We start from the raw sequence: 24,209 nt of genomic DNA, 5'->3' as shown, positions 1-24,209 counted from the left end.
GCATTTTTATAGATTTCAGAGAAAGAAGAAGGAGAGAGAGATAGAAACATCGACGCTGAGAGAGAATCATGCATCGGCTGCCTCCTGCACGCCCCCTACTGGGGATCCAGCCCGCAACCCGGGCACGTGCCCTTGACGGGAATTGAACCGTGACCTCCTGGTTCATAGGATGATGCTCTAACCACTGAACCACGCCGGCCGTGCCCACGAGGGTGGAAAACGCAGCTGCGGACAGAGTGATTTTTAGGAACCGCGGTTTCGGCCTTCACACGCCTCCAACGACAGAATCCTGTGGGGTTTTCCATCCTGGCTCCGCGTTCCCTGGGACCTGGAGAAGGTATCGCCCTGACGCCAGCTTACAACTAATTAATTTCCTTTCTTTTTCTCTCTCTTTCATGTTTAAACAAAGGGAGGCAGCCTCAGCTGCAGAGCCTCGGGCGGGCAGGAGAGCTAACGAGAATTTAATGGCTTTGTTTGGCTTCCACAATTTTCTTTTAATGCTTCAGTTAAATCGATGATAAATGACACTGAATTTGCATTAAAAATAAAAAAAAAACACAAAACCCAAGATGATTAAAAAGTTTATTTCTAGCCTGGCCCGTGTGGCTCAGTGGTTGAGCGTCGACCTAGGAACCAGGAGGTCCCGGGTTCGATTCCCCGTCAGGGAGGGTGTATTGTAGCTGTCCTGTCCGGTGTGGCTCCGTGGATAGAGCGTCGACCTGCAGACTTAAGCGTCCCGGGTTCGATTCCTGGCCAAGGGCACGTGCCCGGGGTTGTGGGCTCGATCCCTGGCAGGGGGCGTGCAGGAGGCGGCCGATCCATGATTCTCTCTCAACATGGATATTTCTAACTGTCTCTCCCTCTCCTTTCCTCTCTGAAATCCATAAAAAAAAAATTTAAAAAAAATATATGTGTCTATCTACAATCATCAAAGTGTAATATGCTCATTAGGACCAGAGAACTGAACGACCTTCCGGACGTCCTTCCGGACGACCTTCTGCACGAAGCTGGGGCCGCGAGGGCCGAGCCCCTTGGGGAATTTCGTGCACCGGGCCTCTATTATTTATATCTATATTTTAAACTAGAGGCCCAGTGTATGAAATTCATGCACAGGCAGGGTCCCTAGGCCTGGCCAGCGATCAGGGCCAATCAGGGCCTTCCGGCTGCCGGCCGCGGCCTTCCATCACTCTGCAGCACCTCCTGGTGGTCAGCGCACATCATAGCGAGCAATCGAACTCCTGGTGGAACTTCCGAGGGGACGCTTTGCATATTAGCTTTTTTTATATATATAGACTAGAGGCCTGGTGCACAAAATTCGTGCACAAGGGGGGGGGGTCAGAAGGGTTGTGTGTCCCTCAGTCCAGCCTGCACCCTCTCCAATCTGGGTCATCCCTCTTACAATCCAGGACTGCTGGCTCCCAACCACTCCGCCTGCTTGCCAGCCTGATCACCCCCTAACCACTCCCCTGCCAGCCTGATCACCCCCTAACCACTCCCCTGCTAGCCTGATCACAACCTAACTGCTCCCCTGCCAGCCTGATCACCCCCTAACCACTCCCCTGCCAGCCTGATCACACCCTAACTGCTCCCCTGCCAGCCTGATCACCCCCTAACCACTCCCCTGCCAGCCTGATCACACCCTAACTGCTCCCCTGCCAGCCTGATCACCCCCTAACCACTCCCCTGCCAGCCTGATCGCCCCTAACTGCCCTCCCTTGCAGGCCTGGTCCCTCCCAACTGCCCTTCCCCGCAGGCCATCTTGTGGCAGCCATCGTGTGTGTTGGAGTGATGGTCAATTTGCATATCACCTCTTTATTAGATAGGATAATAAATAAATAAATAAATAAGAATAGACGGAGCCGAAACCGGTTTGGCTCAGTGGATAGAGCGTCGGCCGGCGGACTGAAGGGTCCCGGGTTCGATTCCGGTCAAGGGCATGGACCTGGGTTGCGGGCACATCCCCAGTGGGGGGTGTGCAGGAGGCAGCTGATCAATGTTTCTAACTCTCTATCCCTCTCCCTTCCTCTCTGTAAAAAATCAATAAAATATTTTTTTTTTTAAAAAAAGAATAGATGGAAAAATATTGGAAGAAAAAAGCACACAACAACCACCCACAAAAAACACAGAGGAGGAACCAGACATCCGCGGGGAGCAGGGCCACCACGGAACCAGGCTGGCCGGGGGGGTTCGAGGGGCAGGACCTACCCGGTCTTGGCGAAGTTGGTCCAGTAGGTCATGACCACGGCGCTCAGCATGACGTCGTTCTTGGAGAAGTTGCAGCTGAAGAGCTCGGTGGGGCCGATCATGGGGATGCCGAAGACGTAGGGGACCTCGTCCCCGTGGGCCGCGTCCGCCCAGCCCGGCTTCATCTCGCTCTGGCAGTGGTGGTAGAAGGCGTAGAAGTAGGTGGGCGAGCCGTACTGGGCGTGCAGGTCGGCGGTGGCCACGGCGGGGGCCACCCACTGGTGGTCGGTGAACAGGGCCACCAGCGTCTTGCGCCGCGTCTCCGGGTTCTCCTTGTCGGCCCAGTCCGTGTACATGAACTTGATGGTCTCGCGCAGCGTGTCCTTGCCCTCGGGGTAGCCGTACAGGTTGTCCACGAAGTTGGACACGGAGAAGTCGAAGTCGTTGGGCGTGACGCCGTCCTCGTTGTCCACGATGCCGTCCACGAACTTGAGGCCCTCGCCCTGGTTGACGCCCAGCATGATGTCGTAGTTGAGGAACTCGCCCTGCTCCATGAGGATCTGGGGGTCATCCGGGATGACGTCGCCGTCGATGACGGGCCCGAAGGAGATGTGGTAGGTGGCGGGCGTGATGGTCTGCTGGATCAGCTCCCGGTGGCTCTTGCCCCGCAGGCACTCCACCAGGTCCGTGGTGTCCAGCATGTTGCAGCCCACCTTGTCCGCCAGGATGCGCGTGTACTTGGCGGGCTGGTAGTTGACGGCCCAGCTGGACAGGGCCGTGCCGCTCTGGATGATGGCTTTCTGGAACAGGCCTGCGGGGGGAGGCGGGGCGACACGCCAATGAGAAAAAAAAAACAGGAATCACCCCAAAGACAGGGACGTCGCTGGGGGAGGGCCGACAAGGCTGGGATGGGCTCCTGCCCAGGGGGGCGGGGGACCAGGAGGGAGGATGGTAGGCAGCTCGATCCCTCGATTCCATCCCTTGATCCCCACAGGCATCTCCGTCTGCACATGGATTTTAGGGGATGTTCTTATTCTTACACAAACACACACACACACACGCACACATGCATGCACGGGCCCCACAAATATTGTTTAAGAAAATGGGACGATTCCTAGCTGGTTTGGCTCAGGGGTTGAGCATCCACCTAGGAACCAGGAGGTCCCGGGTTCAAATCCCGGTCAAGGGCACGTGCCCGGGGTTGCGGGCTCAATGACCAGTAGGGGGCGTGCAGGAGGCAGCGGACCATGATTCTCTCTCATTGTTGATGTTTCTAACTCACTTTCCATCTCCCTTCCTCTCTGAAATCAATAAAAAATATATATATATTTCTATTGATTTCAGAGAGGAAGGGAGAGGGAGAGAGACAGAGAAGCATCCATGATGAGAGAGAATCCTGGACCGGCTGCCTCCCGCACGCCCCCTACTGGGGATCAAGCCCGCAACCCGGGCCTGTGCCCTTGACCGGGAATCGAACCCAGGACCCTTCAGTCTGCAGGCCGATGCTCTATCCACTGCACCAAACCAGCTAGAGTTGCACATTGATTTCATAGGATGTTTTTATACCCACACACACACACACGCACACCCCACAAATATTGGTTAAGTAACTGAAACTACATAGGCAATTTAGCTGCAGTGATAAAATAATGCTTCTTCTTCCTTTTTTATTTATTTTTCCCTTTTTAAGCCTCACCTGAGGATATCTTGCCATTGGTTTTAGGGAAAGTGGAAGAGAGAGGGAGAGACAGAGAGACACATCGATGTGAGAGAGACGCATCGATGGGCTGCCTCCTGCTCGCGCCCTGATCTTGGACTGGGCCGGGGAGGGGGGGCCTACAACCGAGGTGTGTGCGCCCTTGGTCAGGATTCGAACCCGGGACCCTTCTGTCCGCAGGCGGGTGCTCTAGCCACTGAGCCACACTGTCCAGGGCCGGCATTGCCTTTCTCCTCCCACCACCTGGTGGGGTATCTGCGTGGTCGCGGGGTACCCTGCCCCAGGGGAAGAATCGGGGGCCACGTCATTACAGGAAAAACAGACCCACTGAAGGGAATTCAGAGATGCACCCCCGTTCCCCTCCTCCGTGTGTCAGAGGCGCCGACATAGAATTTTAGTGGGTCCCGGCCTGTGTGGCTCAGTGGGTTGAGCACCAGCCCATCCCCAGACAGGTCCCCTGTTCGATCCACGGTCAAGGGCACGTGCCCGGGTTGCGGGCTCGATCCCCAGTAGGAGGGCGTGCGGGAGGCAGCCGGTCCATGATTCTCTCTCATCGTTAACGTTTCTCTCTCTCCCTCTGCCTTCCTCTCTGATATCAATTCTATAGAATAAAAGGCTAATATGCAAATTGTCCCGTCGACTGGGAGTTTGACTGGGGGGCGGGCCTGGCCGGCCAACAGCCCATGGCCCCTCCCCCCAGCCAGTCCCAGCCGGAATGACCCCCGCACCCTGATTGGGGTGAGGCTGGCTGGCCTGGCCCGATTGGTCCCCTCCCCTCCCTACCCCCCCCGTTGGCCTGGCCCGATTGGTCCCGATCAGGGTGGGCCGGCCAGACCCAACCTGTGCACGAATTTGTGCACCGGGCCTCTAGTCAAAATATCTTTAAAAAAACGAAGAAACGAGAGCATGTAGGCACATGGCTTCCTGGGTGGGTCCTGGGGTCCCCCCGCCCACCGAGGGGGTCCCCGCATTACCTTCCGAGTAGTGGGACAGGGTCAGGAGGCTGACGCACGAGGCCCCCGCGCCCGACCCGAAGATGGTCACCCGTTTGGGGTCACCGCCGAAGGCGCCCACGTTCTCCTCGATCCACCGCAGGGCCTGGATCTGGTCCAGGAGCCCGTAGTTGCCCTTGGCCGCCTGGTCGCCCGTGCTTAGAAACCCTGCGAGGGAAGAGAAAGATATTTTCAATTTTCTGCTATCAAGAGCCCCTCGGCCCGGCCGGCCGGCGGGGCTCAGGGGTTGAGCGTCGACCTATGAACCAGGGGGTCCCGGGTTCGAATCCTGGTCAAGGGCACAGGCCCAGGTTGCAGGCTGGACCCCCAATAAGGGGCGTGCGGGAGGCGGCCGATCCATGATTCTCTCTCATTGTTGATGATTCTTTCTCATTATGGATGTTTCTCTCTTTCTCTTTCCCTATGAAAATAAATTTTAAAAAATACATTAAAACTAAAAAAAACTGCTCATCAACATTGTTTCTGTTTGATCGATTGTGGTTTATGGGGTCCCGCAAGCCGCCGTGTAAAACATCTGTTTTTTTGTGGCCAATAGAATGGATTTCGTCTCTGGGGTTCGTTTGGGGCTGACGCAGATGGAGAAATTAATCTAAAACGGTGACAGCGAGCAGCAAGTCTAGACTCCAGCCACCGTTCCCATTGCGAATGCTCGTCTTTGATCGACAAAATGAAAAAGACGCCTAAAGCCGGGTTTTCAAAGGGGAAAAAAATTAACTGTGTGTGTGTGTGTGTGTGTGTGTGTGAACCCCAGTGCATGATACAAAAGCAATAACGTGTGGTTTTGCCATTGATTTTTTTATTAAAAAAATATGCATTAAACCTTTATAAATATATATAACCTTTAAAAATATATATTTGAACCCTTTAAAAATATATATATTTTAATTGATTTCAGAGAGAGGAAAGGAGAGAGAGAGAGAGAGAGAGAGAGACATCCATGATGAGAGAGAATCAAGGATCAGCTGCCTCCTGCACGCCCCCTACTGGGGATCGAGCCAACAACCCGGGCATGTGCCCTTGACCGGGAATCGAACCCGGGACCTCCTGGTTCCTAGGTCGACGCTCACCCACGGAGCCACGCCGGCCCGGAAGGAAGCTGGTTTTTGTATTAAAAATGCAACGATTGGGCCCTGACCGGTGTGGCTCAGCGGATAGAGCGTCGGCCTGCGGACTGAAGGGTCCCGGGTTCGATTCCCAGTCAAGGGCATGTCCCTGGGTTGCGGCCACATCCCCAGTGGGGGGCGTGCAGGAGGCAGCTGGTGGATGTTTCTAACTCTCTATCCCTCTCTCTTCCTCTCTGTAAAAAAAATCAATAAAATAAAATAAAAAAGGCAAAGATCGGGGATTCCCTACCCCCTTAACCCACAGATACCTGCAGAATTAACCCCTGCAAGGTGGTTCCTTTTCAGCACATACCCCACCTCCCTGATTTAATTAGCAATTAATAATTAGTAGCCCGGCCGGCGTGGCTCAGTGATTTGCATCCACCTATGAACCAGGGGTTCAGGGTTCGAATCCCGGTCTGGGTTGCGGGCTCGAACCCCACTGGGGGGCGTGCAGGAGGCAGCCGGTCCGTGATTCTCTCTCCTCATGGATGTTTCTCTCTCTCTCTCCCTCTCCCTTCTTCTCTGAAATCAATAAAAAACATATTTAGAAAACATCACTAAGTCCCTTTTCCTGCCGACGAATGTTTGGTGGCTCCAGCGTTTAGCCCCAAAACCTCTTTTTTACACAGTTTTTCATGCAACGAAACGCGCTTTGCTTAGAAGGAAAGCCTCCTTTGTGTGGTTTTAGGCGTAAAAATCAGGCCGATCGTGGCCTTTTGGGGGCCGTGGAACAACCAGAGACGGGCCCCTCTTTCCACACGACAGAGGGAGGCGATTCATTCTTTGCAGAAATGACCGATGGGCTCGATTTGTTTCTGAGAAGCGACAGGAGACGTTGGCGACGAGCCGTTAAAATACCGCGCTTTGGGCCAAGGGTCGTATGAAAAAAGGCTCGACATCACCGGCCGTCCGGGAGGTGCAAATTACAAGGACAACGAGGTGTCGCCATCCACACATCAGCCAACGCCAAGCGCCGGCGAGGACGCGGAGAGAAGGGAGCCCCCGCGCCCTGCTGGTGGGAAGGTCGACGGGGGCAGCCACCGTGGAGAACAGCGTGGAGTTTCCTCAAAAAATGAAATACGGACCCGGGGTCCCACCTGTAGGAATACTAGTGGCACCGCGCACGAAACTGCCCGCGAGGAGCTCCCGGTGATCCGTCTTGATGTGGCGGCATCCCGGCCAATTTGCATATGACCCTATTATAAGTATAGATATCTGAGACCCCCAATTCTCGGAATATATCCTAAGAACCCCAAAACATCCATCAGGAAGAATGTATGCACCCCCCTATGTTCATAGCAGCGCCAGTGACAATCGCCAAGATCTGGAAACAGCCCAAGTGCCCATCGACACCGTGGAGTACTACGCAGCCCTGAAAAAGGAAGAGCTGTCACCATTCTCAGCGGCCCGGAGGGACCCGGAGAGCATGGTGCCGAGCGAAACAGGCCAGTTGGAGAGAGACACGCGTCCCGCGATCTCACTCCTACGTGGAAGCTAACGAAGCAGATCAACGGACGCCTGGACTGGATCGAGAGTCATGCAGGAGTGGAAATGTGAGTTCTCCCGAGAGGACCCCAGGGGAACATCTAAATCTGACTGTTCTGAACTCCTTCCCCACGTCCCAGGCAGACAGCAAGCCACGCAATGAGCCATACCGCACGGCCTATTTGCAAGGTGCTGTTTGTGAAATTCGGCGGATGAATACGGGGTGTGTGTGTGTGTGTGTGTGTGTGTGTGTGTGTGTAAGCTGGTATTGCCATAGTTTCTGCTGCGGGATTTTCATTTCCTGCAAAATCCAGGAATTTTTTTTTTTTTCCCTCTATTCGTTTCAACAGCCAACCGGGCTAACTTTCCGATTTTATGGTCTCTGTGCGAGGCTACGACCCTGTCCTACCCTGATTGTCCAAATACCGTGTTCGATGGAATCCAGAAGCGTGACGCATGTCAGCTGACGAACACGTGGAATTCTACCGCCAACAAGAAGATAGCGGCGTCCTTAGAAGGAAGGTCCCAGCGGAGTTACGAGTCCTTCCATCTAAGCTCTGGACGAATGAATAGATGTGGTGCCTTGAATGGCTATAATTTTCTAAACAAATGGTCTCTTTATTTCTTTCTTAGAAAAGTATTATTTCATTGATTTCAGAGAGGAAAAGGGAGTGGGAGAGAGAAAGAGATGGAAGCATCAATGATGAGAGAGAATCGTGGACCGGCTGCCTCCCGCACGCCGCCTACCGGGGATGGAGCCCGCAACCCGGGCATGTGCCCTTGACCGAGAATCGAACCGTGACCTCCTGGTTCCTAGGTGGATGCTCAACCACTGACCCACACTGGCCGGGCTTAGGAGCCTTTTTAAATCAAGGCCCCTCCCTCCCACATCGATATCTATGTGACTCCTTGCGCGTGAGTGGGTTTACGAGCCCATGTTTAATTTAACGGAATGAAAGCCAAAAGGAAACCTATAGGACAAAAGCCTAAGTGACCGTTAGGGCGGAATGACCGGAAGACTGGTAGCTATGACGCGCACTGACCACCAGGGGCAGACGCTCAACGCAGGAGCTGCCCCCAGCCCGAGAGGTTGCAGGCCGGGCCGAGGGGAGCCCTCCCCCGCCAGTGCACGGATTTCGTGCACTGGGCCTCGAATCCTATATAATAAAACCCTAATAGCCAAGTCGACTGAATGACGGAAGGACCGGTCGCTATGGCACACACTGACCACCAGGCCAGCCAAGATGAGAGAGAATTTGGTTTAGGCCCCATGAACGAGGCGGTGAAAGACGTCTATGTGAGGAGAACGGGGAACAGGTACAACAGCGGTTCTCAACCTGTGGGTCGCGAGCCCCCGACTGGGGATCGAGCCCACAACCCGGGCATGTGCCCTTGACCGGGACTCGAACCCGGGACCCTTCAGTCCGCAGGCCGACGCTCTATCCACTGAGCCACACCGGCCGGGGCCTAATTCTATTTCTAATGTCAGCAGAATAAACCCAAGGCCCTTACGAGAGCTATTTGATTCCCGTAGCACAAGTTCGCAAACTTGGGGACCCGTGAAATTACGAATAGATTCCTAGAGCATCTCGCATCCGCACACAATTATCCTAGAACGAGGCTGCGCAGGGGTGCGTTCGAGTCCAATTTTTTTTGAAACGATATTGATCGTAGAAAAATAAAACCCATTCTGTTCCGGAAAGAAAATAAAGAATAGGAAACCGAGTTTGCTTATTACACAACAAATCAATGTCTCTCTGTTTCTTTCCAATCAATCAATAAAAAAATAATAATTAAAAAGCACACCAGAAACTTTAAAGGAAGCATGGCCGCCGTGATGGGTGTTATATAATTTCTTACCATTTATTAATCAGATACCATCAGCGGTCAGACAAGAATCAATAACTGGGTTTGTTCTCTTTCCCATAAATTAATCCGCGGAACCGAATGGAACAAGGGCGATGAATTCTGTTCCAACTCTTTATTAAAATCCAACAACATCGCCTTGCTCACACAATCTTTTTTTTCTTTTATTTTGAACCCAGAAATACCCCCAAGCTTTGCAACACTGGTTGGCTCTGGCCGACCGGCGATGCGATTAGGACGAGCGTTTTAATTAAGGAAACATCTGAGATCGTTAATGCGAGGACGCACGCCTGGGGACGTGACTGTCTGTGAGCGAGGCGTTCCCCATGGGATGTTTCATTTTATTTCAAAATAGTGAGATTATGGAAAAAAGGAAGATGTGAATTTCCACTATCAACAGGGGACCGATTGTACGGGGAGCCTCGTTGTATCGCACACCCCAAACTGTCCCTCCCGTCGAACGCTTCGACCAGGCTCTCTGCCTCGTTCAGGTCTCAGTTACTGTAGCCAAGAGGCCCGGTGCATGAAATTCGTGCACAGGTGGGGCCCCTAGGCCTGGCCGGCGATCGGGGCCGATGGGGGCCTTCCGGCTGCCGTCTGGGGCCTTCTTTCGTTCCACGCACCACCCCTGGTGGTCAGCGCACGTCATAGCAAGCGATCGAATTCCTCGTCTCCCGGTGGAACGCCCCAGTGCATGAATACTTGCATGTGTGGGATACGCCGGGCCCACCCCAATCACGGCCGATCGGGCCAGGCCGGCTCGGGGGAGGGGACACGGGAGGTTGGCCAGCTGACCCTGCCCCCAATGGGGGGGAGGGGCCGTGGGCAGTGGTCAGCCAACCCGCCCCAATCCGGGTCGGGGGGGCCAATTGGAGGCGGAGCTGAACAAGGGGGAGGGGCCACAGGCGGTTGGTCGGCCCCGCCCACGATCAGGGGGGAGTGGGGCCGATTGGGGGTGGGGACGGCCAGGGGGAGGGGCCGCGGGAAGTTGTCCGGCTAGGCCCGCCCCCTGATGGAACTCCTGGTCGAACTCCCGGTCAAGGGGACAACTTGCCTATTAGCCTTTTATAATATAGGATGATATTCATAACTGCCCAGAGATTGATTGGTGTTTCTGTGAGGTCTTTGCTGTCTTTCGATCTTCCCAGGGCAACTCCGGTGCCCGCGACTCGCAAAGACGTAAGAACCTCGACCACAATGCGTACGTACGCTGCCTCTTGGGGGAGTTTGCTATTCTCATCTTGTGCAGGGAAAATGCTTATTTCGCGCTTGAGGTTAACACTGATTACAACAAAAAACAGAAAGAGGCGAAATAGCAGTGCTTTGGTTAATTTACCTTTAGCTGAAGGCACAACAGTGATTATTTCTAAAGCAGCAAGAATTTCCCCGAATTAGACAAGAGGCGTTTCAATGCAGACCATACAGAGTAAATTTAAAAAAAGAGAGAGAGCTGGTTAAAAAAAGAAATGTGTGTATATACTTAAATATCTATGTAACTATCTTTATGTGTCTATCATCTATACATGTATCCCTCCATCACCCATCTACCTATATCCATTATCCATCTATTATCTATCTATCTATCATCTATATCTATTATCTCTGTATATGTTCATCTATCCTTCCATCACCCATCTACCTATACCTATTATCTATCTATTATCTATCCATCATCTCTTTACATATTCATCTATCCATCCATCACCCATCTAACTATATCTATTATCTATCTATCTATGTAACGATTATCTATGTATATATTCATCTATCCATCCATCATCCATTTAACTATAGCCATGCATCATCCATCTGTCTAACTTATCTTATCTTATCTATCTATCTATCATCTATCTATATCTTTCTATCATCTATGTATCTACTTGTCTGTCTATGTATCTATCATCTATCTATTCGTCTATCCATTCATCATCCATCGAACTATATCCATCTATCATCTATCTATCTATCATCTACGTATCTACTTGTCTATCTATGTAACGATTATCTCTGTATATATTCATCTATCCATCCATCATCCATCTAACTATATCTACCTATCTTCTATCTATCTATCTATCTATCTATCTATCTATCTATCTATCTATCATCTATCTCTGTCTATATCTATCATCTATCTCTATCATCTATCTATCCATCTATCTATCTATCTAGCATCTATCTATCGCTATCATCTATCCATCCATTATCTATCTATCTACCTATCTATCTATCATCTATCTATCATCTATCTCTATCTATCTATCCATCCATCTATCTATCTTCTATCTATCTATCTATCTATCTATCTATCTATCTATCTCTGTCTATATCTATCTATCATCTATCTCTATCATCTATCTATCCATCCATCCATCCATCCATCGTCTATCTATCAACTAACTATCTATCTATCTATCTATCTATCTATCTATCTATCTATATCTATCATCTATCATCTATCTATCTTTCCTTTATCCAATGATTTAAAGTGAAACAGCACAGACTCGCTTCCATTATCATCACAACAAACTCAAGGTGGCCAAACCCGGCCGACAAGGGCAGAAAGCGCTGGAAGCAGGGGCTCGGAGGGAAATGTGCTCCGTCCTTTACGACAACGCGTCTCATGATTCCCAGCAGCTGACGCAGAAAACGAGCCAGAGAGAGAGAGAGAGAGAGAGAGAGAGAGAGAGGCAGCTACGAGTCCCTCAGGGGATGGTCTTCCTTTGCCTCCTGAACACTAAGGGCAAAGATGATACATGTACCATCTATACATGAACCTTCCATCACCCATCTAACTATATCTATAATCTATCTATAATCTATCTATCATCTATCTATCTATCTATCTATTATCTATCTATCTATCTATCTATCTATCATCTCTTTATATATTCATCTATCCATCCATCATCCATCTAACGATAGATGAATAGATAGATGATAGATAGATAGACGAGTAGATACATAGATAGAAATAGATAGATGATAGATAAGATAGATGATCGATGGATATAGTTAAATGGATGATGAATGGATAGATGAATATATACATACATAATGTTTACATAGATAGATAGATAATAGATAGTTAGATGGATGACACAGCTCTAACATCATCCATATAACTATTATCTATCTATCTATGTAAAGATTATGTATATATTAATCTATCCATCCATCATCCATCTAACTATAGATGAATAGATAGAGGATAGATAGATAGACAAGTAGATACACAGATAGAGATAGATAGATGATAGATAGATAAAATAAATGATCATGGATATAGTTAAATGGATGATGAATGGATAGATGAATATATACATACATAATCTTTACATAGATAGACAATAGATAGTTAGATGGATGACACAGCTCTAACATCAACCATATAACTATCTATTATCCATCTATCTATGTAAAGATTATGTATATATTAATCTATCCATCCATCATCCATCTAACTATAGATGAATAGATAGAGGATAGATAGACAAGTAGATAGATAGATAGAAATAGATAGATGATAGATAGATAAGATAGATGATCGATGGATATAGTTAAATGGATGATGAATGGATGGATGAATATATACATAGATAATCTTTACATAGACAGATAGATAATAGACATAGTTAGATGGATGACACAGCTCTAACATCATCCATCTAACTATAGATGACACAGCTCTGCCTCCGGCCCTGTGTCGGCTGGATGAGCGGGTCACATCCTCTCCCAGGTCCCGTCACCCTGAAAGCAGGGAGGGTGCCACTATCTCAGAATGTGGCTCAAAAACACATCTGGCCCCAGCCGGTGTGGCTCAGTGGATAGAGCGTTTGCCTGTGGACCAAAGGGTCCCGGGTTCGACTCCGGTCAAGGGCACGGACCTCGGGGGCAGGCTCCTCTCTGGCCCGGGACGTGGTCAGGGCTCCTGCAGGAGGCCACCCATCGATGTGTTTCTCTCTCACATCGATGTTTCTCTCTGTCTCTCCCTCTCTCTTCCGCTCTCTCCAAAAATCAATATGAAAAAATTTCCTTGGGTGAGGATTAAAAAAACCCCCAAAAGAAACACACAATTATACAGCCCTACCGGCGAGACTCAGTGCGTGAGGATCAACCCATGAACCAGGAGGTCACAGTTCGATTCCTGGTCAAGGGCACAGGCCCGGGTTGTGGGCTCCATCCCCTGTTGGGGTATGCAGGAGGCAGCTGGTGCATGATTCTCTCTCATCATGGATGTTTCTATCTCTCTCTCCCTCTCCCTTCCTCTCTGAAATCAATAACAATATATTAAAAAAATACATGGGGGTGGGTAGGTGGGAGGTAACCAACCAGAGACCTGGTACACATCGATCTATGCATCAGCCGTGGACACAAACAATAGGGGGGTGAGGCCTGGGGTGAGGGGTGTCGGTCGGCTGGAGGGGATCTATGGGGGGAAAAAAGAGAGGATATCTGTAATACCTCCAACAACGAAGAATTATGTTTAAAAATTAAATAACTACATAGGCTGATAAATAGATAAATAAATCTTAAATAATAAAAGGCTAATATGCAAATTGACCGAACGGCGGAATGACCGGTTGCTATGACGTGCACTGACCACCAGGGGGCAGATGCTCAACGCAGGAGCCTCTCCTGCCTCCGGTTGCAGCGCTAAGGCTGTCCATGGAGCAGGCCTAAGCCATCAGTCGGATATCCCCCGAGGGCTCCCAGACTGCGAGAGGGCGCAGGCCGTGCTGAGGTACCGCCTCCACCCAGTGCATGAATTTCTTTTTTTTTTAAAAAAAAAATTTTATTATAGAGAGGAAGGGAGAGGGATAGAGAGCTAGAAACATCGATGAGAGAGAAACACTGATCAGCTGCCTCCCGCACACTCCCTACTAGGGATGTGCCCGCAACCAAGGTACATGCCCTTGACTGGAATCGAACCCGGGACCCTTCGGTCCGCAGGCCGACGCTCTATCCACTGATCCACACCAGTCAGGGCCCAGTGCATGAATTTCGTGCACCGGGCCACTAGTTGATAAATAAGTAACAGATACATCTGTGCAACCTTGAGTTGTGAAGACAAAACTGGAAGCTCATGGCATCCATCCTGGGCTGCAGAATCGGAATCTGTGTTGGCGCAGCCCCAGGGGACAGACACGAAAAAGCAAAATCCGCCCCCAATCTCAGGAGCAAGCGCCCCCCCGCCCCACACTCCGTCGGCCGGGTCTCGCTATTCAGGCTCAGCCTCTGCAGAATTAACCCCCGTGCAACTGAGCTCGTATTTTTTCCAGGCTCGAGGGCGTAAGTCACGCGTGTCAGGCTCACAGCCAGTGGGCCGCACGTGGCCACGACGGATAGTTATGCGGCCCAGCCGATGGAACGGTGCGTAAGAAACGTTTTCATGAACATTTTGTAACTTCATGTTTACGACATCCTGTTACACAGAACTAGAGGCCTTTTTAGTTGGCGTCCCCAAACGACTCCAAGGGAAATTTAATTTCAGGCGTTACCTTCTCTCCTTTGGGTATAATACTTTCTATATTTTTCTAATTGTCTCGTTGCCGAAACCTCTTGCGCATCTTAAATTTAGAAGGACAGGGCATAAAAAGAAGAAATTTATTTTAACAGAGGATAAAATCACTGTGAAAATTTATGATGACACAGTAAAAGCATTGTTAATTATGATTATGACAGTAAAACCATTGTCGAAATTTACTGCAAGCAAATGAAACCATTGTGAATTATCTATATATATAAAAGCCTACTGTGCTAAGTGTCTGAGGGTTTGTTCAACCATTCAACCAGTCGCTATGACGCATACTGACCACCAGGGGGCAGACGCTCCAACCAGTAGGGTCTCCAGCAGCTGCTGGCCGGTACTCCCTCCCTTCCCCTGGCCGACTCCGTGACAATGAGGTCTCTCCAGTGGAATTATGGGGTCCTGGCGCTTCTAGCATTTTCTTATTACATGCAGGGTGTCCCCCCGCAAGTATTGTACACACACTTTTCCAGCTGATAACTCACTGAATTTCCACTCCTTTGCAGGTGTAACTGATGTGAAATAATGGGTGACGCCAGAAAAAGCTTTGAACAAAGATTTATCCTGAAAGACCACCAGGCTGTCTTTTATGGGGAGACATAATAATGAAGTTTACAGTCGATGAATGGCGGGCGCACAAATATCGCACAAAATGATGCTTGGGGTTTGCGATTCCACTGTTTCGCGGGATCAGCCGCGCCCGGGCCAGGACGGTCAAACGTTTGAAAACAGGCCTTCACAACAACAACAAAAATTTATTCATTTCTGTAGATTGTTTTAAATTTTGGAAATGAACTGTATGTTAACACACACTGAGTTTATCATCATTCAAAGTGTGTGTACATATCTGGAGGGGACACCCAACATAGTTTTATTTGGTTACAATAAATTTTCACAGTGGTTTTATTTGTAAAAATAAATTTTAACCATGGTTTTACTCTGTAATAATAATAATAATAATAATTATTATTATTATAATAATTATTCACAATAGTTTTATCTGGTTACAATAAATTGTAACACTGGTTTTACTCTGTTATAATAATAACTAGAGGCCTGGTTCACGGATTCGTGCACAATGAAAGGAAATTAATTCGAAGAAATATTTTAGAGGCCAGGGAGGGACCGTGGGAGGGCTCCAGGGCGTGTCCGGCCCGTCCAACGCAGTCCTGATTGGCCGGACCCCAGCAGCAAGCTAACCAACTGGTCAGAGAGACTGCCCCCTGGTGGTCAGTGCGCATCACAGCAACTGTTCAAACCGTCAAATGAACACACACTTAGTGTATTAGGCTTTTATATATATAGATAACTCACAATGGTTTTATTTGGTTACAATAATTTTCAACAATGGATTTACTGTAATAAGAATCATAATTAACAAAGGTTTTACTCTGTTACAATAAATTTTCACAGTGATTTTATACTCTGTTAAAATGAATTTCTCCCTTATGCCCTCGGCTTCTACATTCAAGATGCAGAAGAGGTTTCAGCAATGAGACAATTAGAAAAAATATAAAGTATTATACCCAAAGGAGAGGAGATTATGTCTGAAATTAAATTCAGACGTTTCCCATCTGAAGTGTTAAACGGTCATAGAATAGTTTGGGGGCTCAAACTACAAAAGGCCGGGGATGGATTGCTGGGGAGTTTCCGCATCTAACGTTTTAAAAAATATATTTTTTTTATTGATTTCCTAGAGGAAGGGAGAGGGAGAGAGAGAGAGAAACATCCATGATGAGCGAGAATCATGGATCGGCTGCCTCCTGCACGCCCCCTACTGGGGATCAAGCCTGCAACCCGGGCATGTGCCCTTGACCGGGAATCGAACCCGGGACCCTTCATTCCGCAGGCCGACGCTCTAACCACTGAACCACACCGGCCAGGACTCCACATGTACCTTTTGATCAATTGAACTTCCTGCCACAAACTTACAACGCTGGGAACACATTTCATGGGGGGAGGAGGCGTGTGTCCAGGAAGCAGATGAAGAGAAATCATTACCTATTCCTTCTGGAACTCAGCCAGGTGAGTATTTTTTGGTTTTATGCGTGTGTGTTTTTTTTTCTAAGGGACAGAGAGCAGAGGGGTAATCAATATTCCGCTAGCAATTCTATACGGAAATGTTTTCAAGGGGAGCATAAAACTACCTACAAGAGAATCTACGTCCATCCGTCATGGAGATGCTGCCTCGCACACATCTCACATCTCTGAACCTTCACCATCACCAACCTCACAAAGTCAGACTAGATCTTTCGGGCATCGCTCGGGCTACAGTTTTTTAAAAAAATATATAGACTAGAGGCCCGGTGCACGAAATTCGTGCACTCGGGGTGCGGGCGGAGGGGGTCCCTCAGCCTGGCCTGTGCCCTCTCGCAATCCGGGACCCCTGGGGGGATGTCGGAGAGCCGGTTTCCGCCTGATCCCGCAGGCCACGCCGAGGGACCCCACTGGTGCACGAATTTGTGCACCGGGGCCTCTAGTGTTTTATAAACAACAAACTCCACATTGCTCTCAGACCTTAAAATTAGTTCAGTTGCCCCGGATGTGAGCCTGGAGTGAGGCCGTAGAATAGCCACAGTGACAGCATAGAGGCCTTGTGGGGTTTATGCCGCTAAAGAGAATGCACACTCGAAGCTGGAAAAATAAATAAATGTCCGCATGGATATTGAAACAGCCATCAAACACACACACGCGTGCATACACGCACACACACACACACACCCCTGACCGGTTTGGCTCAGTGGATAGAGCGTCGGCCTGCGGACTGAAGGGTCCCGGGTTCGATTCCGGTCAAGGGCACATGCCCAGGTTGTGGGCTCGATCCCCAGTAGGGGGCGTGCGGAAGGCGGCTAATCCATCATTCTCTCTCATCATCAATGTTTCCCTCTCCCTTCCTCTCTGAAATCAATAAAAATAAATTAAAAAATAAATATATCTATAATCTGACTCTCAAAATAATTCACTATCTGACCTCAAATTTTCATTTCTATCGTTTAAAAAAAAACACCAACAAACAAAATTGCAACCGCCCAGTAGGAGGCGTGCGGGAGGCGGTCGATCCATGATTCTCTCTCATCATTGATGTTTCTCTTTCTCCCTCTCCCTTCCTCTCTGAAATGAATAAAAAAAATTTATTTTTTTTTTATATTTTTAATATAAAATATATATTTAAAACTCTCTCTTCTCTCTTCTCTCTCTCTCTCTCTCTCTCTCTCTCTCTCTCTCTCTCTCAATAGAAAAATACCTTCTTCATGAGATATTATTGGAACATCCAAAGTAGAAATGTAAGTAGACACAATACATTTATTCAATGATGTTTTTCTTCCTCCACAGAGTAAAGAGAAACCGATGCTAATCAGAGTACGATGAAGAGAAATGACACAAGGGACCAGGTTTATGAATTCTTAAGCCCCTTATCCAATTAAGAGGTAGAGATGAACATTTTTTATTCTGACAAAGGCCCTTGAGGAATCGCCCATGGCGAGGATTATACACGTGGAATAACATTCAGACGTGCTAACTCCAAATACGGAAGTCAGAGACGTAATTACATTTCTCTTCAAAACCAATGAAAAGAGCCCTGACCGGTTTGGCTCAGTGGATAGAGCGTCGGCCTGTGGACTAAAGGGTCCTGGGTTCGAATCTGGTCAAGGGCATGTACCTTGGTTGCGGGCGCATCCCCAGTGGGGGGCGTGCAGGAGGCGGCTGATCGGTGTTTCTCTCTCATCCATGTTTCTAACTCTCTATCCCTCTCCCTTCCTCTCATAAAAATCAATAAAATATATTTAAAAAAACAACAATGAAAACATTTTAACAAATGTATCTACATACAGTACTTACATACAGAAGACAGCACTATCCAATATAATCCTATATAATAAAAGCCTAATATGCTAAGAGTCCAGTCGACTGGTCACCATTAAACCAATCAAAGCAGAATATGCTAATGATATGCTAAGGCCGCTCAACCGCTAGCTATGATGTGCACTGACCACCAGGGGGCAGACAGTCGACTGGTTGACCAGTCGTTATGACGTGCACTGACCACCAGGGGGCAGACGCTCCCACTAGTAGGTGAGCTTGCTGCTGGGGTCCAGCCGATCAGGACTGAGCGAGACAGGCCGGACATGCCCTGGGCCCTCCCTCGGCCCCTCCCCAGCTGGCCAATCTCCCACGTCCCTCCCTGCCCCGATCGTGCACTGGTGGGGTCCCTCGGCCTGGCCTGCGCCCTCTTGCAATCCGGGACCCCTCGGGGGATGTCAGAGAGCTGGTTTCAGCTGATCCCGCAGGCCCGGCCGAGGAACCCCACTGGTGCACGAATTTGTGCACCGGGCCTCTAGTTTCTATATATAAGCTACAGACTTTAGGCAAATATGTTTTTTTTAAAAAAACGTTTTATTGATTGTAATTTACAGAGAGGAAGGGAGAGGGAGAGAGTGATAGAAACATTGGTGATGAGAGGGAAACTTGGATTGATTGCCTCCTACATGCTCCCCCTACTGGGCCCGGGAATCGAACCCACAACCTTTAGATTCACAGGGGAAAGCTCAACTAACTGAGCCAGTCCGGCCGGCTCCGCCCATTCTCAAAAGGAGACACACATACATTCCACCTGGAATAAATTTCCGGTTTTAGAAAAAAGAGTTTAAAACACCGTGCTATAAGCATTAAAAAGGGGTTTCTACTCAACCATGAGCGTCAGTGAAGACAGACTTAAATGTAGCTAAAAACACAGTATTCTACACAAAATGCCCCGTGAAGAAGAATATAGAATGAACCAATGTACAAAAGACGAAAAAAAAAAAATAGTCTACAGTTCACCTATGAGAAGGGCCATGCTGGTAGTGGCGATCTTACAGAAATAAACTTTACCAGAAGAACGAAATGATAAGATTATTAGCCTTCGAGTAGGGACAAAGTGGTACCATTTGGGGAAAAGTCGGGGAACCAAAAATCTCCATTGCATGCGACTTTTATTTCAGGTTGTGCATAGAAAGACGGCCGCTGAGCTGTTGATGTCCGGGTAGAAAATATTCTCAAAGGATTAAAAAGCATTTAAATTGTCTTTAATATATATATTTTTTATTGATTTCAGAGAGGACGGAAGAGGGGGAGAGAGAGAGAGAGAGAGAGAGAGAGAGAGAAACATTGATGATGAGAGAGAATCATGGATCGGCTGCCTCCCGCACGCCCCGTACTGGGGATCGAACCCGCAACCCGGCCATGTGCCCTTGACCAGGAATCGAACCCTGACCTCCTGGCTCATAGGTCAACGCTCAACCACCAAGTCACGCCACCCACTGGGCTAAACTGTCTTTAAAAACTAGATGCAGAACAGCGTGAACCAGCTCGAGATATAAAAACGACCCATCCATGGGGTATTTCAGATCAAATTCAACAGCCCCCAAAACAGCCTTATCACACATCCCGAATTTTCTACCCCACGGAAAGCCACGGTTAAATTTCATGTTGCCATCAAATTCCCCATAAACATTAAAATAATGGTTTCTGTTGAGTGCACACACACACACACACACACACACACAACATGATTCATTTCCTAATTGTTCCGTGTTCTTTGTGCCAAATGCCATGTGTCGGGAGTCAGAACATGGGAATCTAAATAATTAAGTCTCAATTAGCGTTGACGAAGGCGTGTATTAAAGTGGTTTTCAGCACGCACGTCCCAGCCCTCTCGCTGGCCACGTGGGGAGAAGTTATTGCTCATGACGCGTCGCCGGCGGTTTGCGGACACGGATGAACAACTGGGGTGTGTTTTGCAACAAACGGTCCTTGCCCTGCGCCCGGGAGACCCTGACCTGATGCGTGTGTGGCTGGAAGGGGTAGGCAGCCGTCATCCAAATTTCAAGCAGAGCTAAGAGAGAGGAGAGAGCCCCTGAGGGCATGCCCATGTTAATGCTGAAATCTCTTTTATTTTTATTTAAATATAGTTTTAGTAGAGGCCCGGTGCATGAAATTTGTGCACCTGGGGAGGGGTAAAGAAAGAATCTTGGATTCTTTCAGCTCAGCCTGCACCATCTCGCAGTCCGGGAGCCCTCGGGGGATGTCCGACTGACAGCTTAGGCCCTCAGCTCAGCCTGCACCATCTCGCAGTCCGGGAGCCCTCGGGGGGATGTCCAACTGACGGCTTAGGCCCTCAGCTCAGCCTGCACCATCTCCCAGTCTGGGAGCCCTTGGGGGATGTCTCACTGACAGCTTAGGCCTGCTCCCAACCCAGCAGTCGGACATCTTAGCGCTGCCATGGAGCTGCTGAGCTCGCCAGCCGTGAGCCCGGCTTCTGGCTGAGCAGAGCTCCCCCTGTGGGAGCGCACTGACCACCAGAGGGCAGCTCCTGCGTTGAGTGTCTGCCCCCTGGTGGTCAGTGCCCATCATAGCAACCAGTCGTTCTGCCGTTCGGTCGATTTGCATATTAGCCTTTTATTATATAGGATTGATTTCAGAGAGAGGAAGGGAGAGGAAGAGAGAGAGGTAGACACATCAGTGATGAGAGAGAATCATGGATCAGCTGCCTCCTGCATGCTTCCTACTGGGGATCAAGCCCGCAACCCAGGCATGTGCCCTGATTGAGAATCGAACCATGACCTCCTGGTTCTAGGTCGATGCTCAACCACTGAGCCACGCCGGCCGAGCGAGAGCTTCCTATTTTAAATGCAATGCAATGCAATCCAGCAAATCAGCTGGAATACAGCTCTCTTCCTGTTCATTTGGAAACGCAATGGGAGTGACCGTCACCATCCAGGTGAGGCCCTGCCCTGAGCAAATCCGAGGCCGGCTGGGCACAGTGGCCTCTCCCTCCTTCTGTCCGTGCAACATGAGCCGGAACGAAAGGGAAGACAGAGGTGGCCGTTGCCAGCAGCCGGGGCCTCCTGCAGTGGCCAGTGGACAAGGACCATATGGGCTCCCCCTCATGGAGTGGTAATTTAGGCTTACAGCACGCAGCCGGGAGACGAGCCCACGGGGGGCAGTTGGCCAGGGATTCCGGCCGGCGGGGACAGCTGTTGTGAAAATTGGGGAAATTTAGAGAAAAGAGCAATTTCTAGGAGAGTGCCAGGCATCTACGGAAGACTAGGTCTCGGCTCATAGTATCGGCAATTCCTAACTGACCTCCTGGTTGGCCCCTCTCCCCCCTTCCTGTCTCTCTCTCTCTCTCTCTTTCTCTCTCTCTCTCTCTCTCTCTCTCTCTCTCTTCTTACAATGTTCTTCAACTGGTGACTGAATTTTCAAAGAGAAAGTAGCTGTGTGTGTCCTCGGGGAATATATTTCTCCACCCTCCTCCCACTTCTTTTTAATATGCGTTTTCATCTTTTATTTATGCATTTTTAAATGTTTTTATTGATTTTTTTTTAATTGAGAGAGAGGAAGGGAGAGGGAGAGAGAGGGAAACATCTGTGATGAGAGAGTAACGTCGATCGGCTGCCTCCTGCACGCCCTCTACTGGGGATCGAGCCCGCAACCCGGGCACGTGCCCTTGACCGGGAATCGAACCTGTGACCCTCTGGTGCGTGGTACGATGCTCACCCACTGAGCCACACCAGCTGGGCGGTTCTTCTTTTTTTTACATTTTCAGCATGAGTTCCTTTTGAATGGCCTCTTCCTGGCTTTCATTACCCTTAGCTAATGAGTACTTGTAAAAATACATCCTATATAATAAAAGCCTAATATGCTGAGTGTCCGATCAAAGTGTAATATGCTAATGAGATGCTAAGACCGCTCAACCGCTTGCTATGACGTGCACTGACCACCAGGGGGCAGAAGCTCTGACTGCTAGGTTAGTTTGATGCTGGGGTCTGGCCAATCAGGACTGAGCGAGACGGGCTGGACACACCCTGGAGCCCTCCCAGGGTTCCTCCCAGGCTGGCCACCCTCCTGCGTCACTCCCCAGCCCTGATCGTGCACCGGTGGCGTCCCTCGGCCTGGCCTGCGCCCTCTCTCAATCTGGGACCCCTTGCAGGATGTCAGAGAGCCAGATTTGGCCCGATCACACACGCCAAGCCGAGGTACCCACTGGTGCACTAATTTGTGCACCGGGCCTCTAGTTTAATATAATGACACACTTGTCTTCTCTCCCTCAATTAAAAAGCTTCTGCTATAAATGAGGGACATGTGGAATGCAGTTAAATGATAACTCCTCAGAAATTCTGTCACGCGTAGGGTCTGTGGAGAGGGGAGGAGACGGAGCAGTGAAGGGAAAAATTAAACATTTTTACAAAAAGGGCATACACATATTTGACAAGCATAACAATAATTCCAATAATCTTACAGATTTCTAGACAAAAAAATTATTATTAAATTTATCAGAGTGATTTTAAATATATATTATTTTCCCTAAAATTTAGTGTAATTTTCTATCGATTTATCTATCTAACTGCCTACCTACATACCTATCTACCTATACTCTCATGCATCCATCTAATCCTTTCTCTACCTGCCTGCCCATCCATGCATCCATCCATCCATCAATCACATATACAACCATCCATCTACTCATTCACTCATCTATTTACCTGTCAGTCCATCCATCCATCTATCCATCCCCCAACCACATATCGATCTACCCAAGCATCCATCCACCCATCCACCCATTCATCTATCCGTCCCCAACCACATATCCATCTACCCATCCATCCATACATACATACACCAACCACACATCCATCCATCCATCCATCCACCCACCCATCCATCTATCCACCAATTTATTCATATATCTACCTGTCAGTCCATCCATCCATCTATCCATACATCAATCACCTATCAATTTATCCATCCATCCATCCATCCATCCATCCATCCATCCATCCATCCATCCACCTTTCAGTCTATTCATCCATCCATGCATCCATTCATCCACCCACCTATCCACCCATTCGTTCATCGATCTACCTGTCAGTCCGTCCATCCATCCATCCATCCATCCATCCATCCAACCATCCATCCATCCATCATTAAATGAAGGCAGTGCTCACAGAGAAAGGAAGTATAGAATGAAGTTGGCTACAGAATGACTAACATTACCTTCTCCCAACCCCCTGCTTAAATGCCATTAAGTGAACTGAAGCTAATTTTTGGCCAGCCACCTGAGGTCTGCGGAGCTTTGCGAAAGCTGTAGATGCTATCGCGTTTGGAGATTTACATTAAGTGCCTGACATCTTATTAGCACAACCTAATCCATGGTTTTCCAAAATAATTAGCCCTCCCCAGTGGGTAATGGAACATGAGTACTTGTATCATTTGGCTGACACTCAACGTTGCTTGTCTTATCGCTTCCTGGACAATCCCGCGACATA

At 48.9% G+C, this 24,209-nt stretch overlaps 1 protein-coding gene across 1 annotated transcript in view; it reads right to left on the bottom strand.

Annotated features, from left to right (window-relative positions):
• Positions 1–24,209, bottom strand: part of NLGN4X (neuroligin 4 X-linked) — a 159,646-nt gene that overhangs the window by 11,031 nt on the left and 124,406 nt on the right. The window contains 2 exon segments of the mRNA XM_070402680.1: positions 2,206–2,995; positions 4,876–5,061. Of these exon segments, the coding sequence (XP_070258781.1) occupies positions 2,206–2,995; positions 4,876–5,061 (976 nt within the window).

The sequence above is a fragment of the Myotis yumanensis genome, unplaced genomic scaffold (genome assembly GCF_028538775.1).
Source record: "Myotis yumanensis isolate MYYU_CA2020_CCGP unplaced genomic scaffold, mMyoYum1.0.hap1 SCAF_24, whole genome shotgun sequence".
NCBI lineage: Eukaryota > Metazoa > Chordata > Mammalia > Chiroptera > Vespertilionidae > Myotis > Myotis yumanensis.
This window is presented reverse-complemented; position numbering and strand designations above follow the sequence as displayed.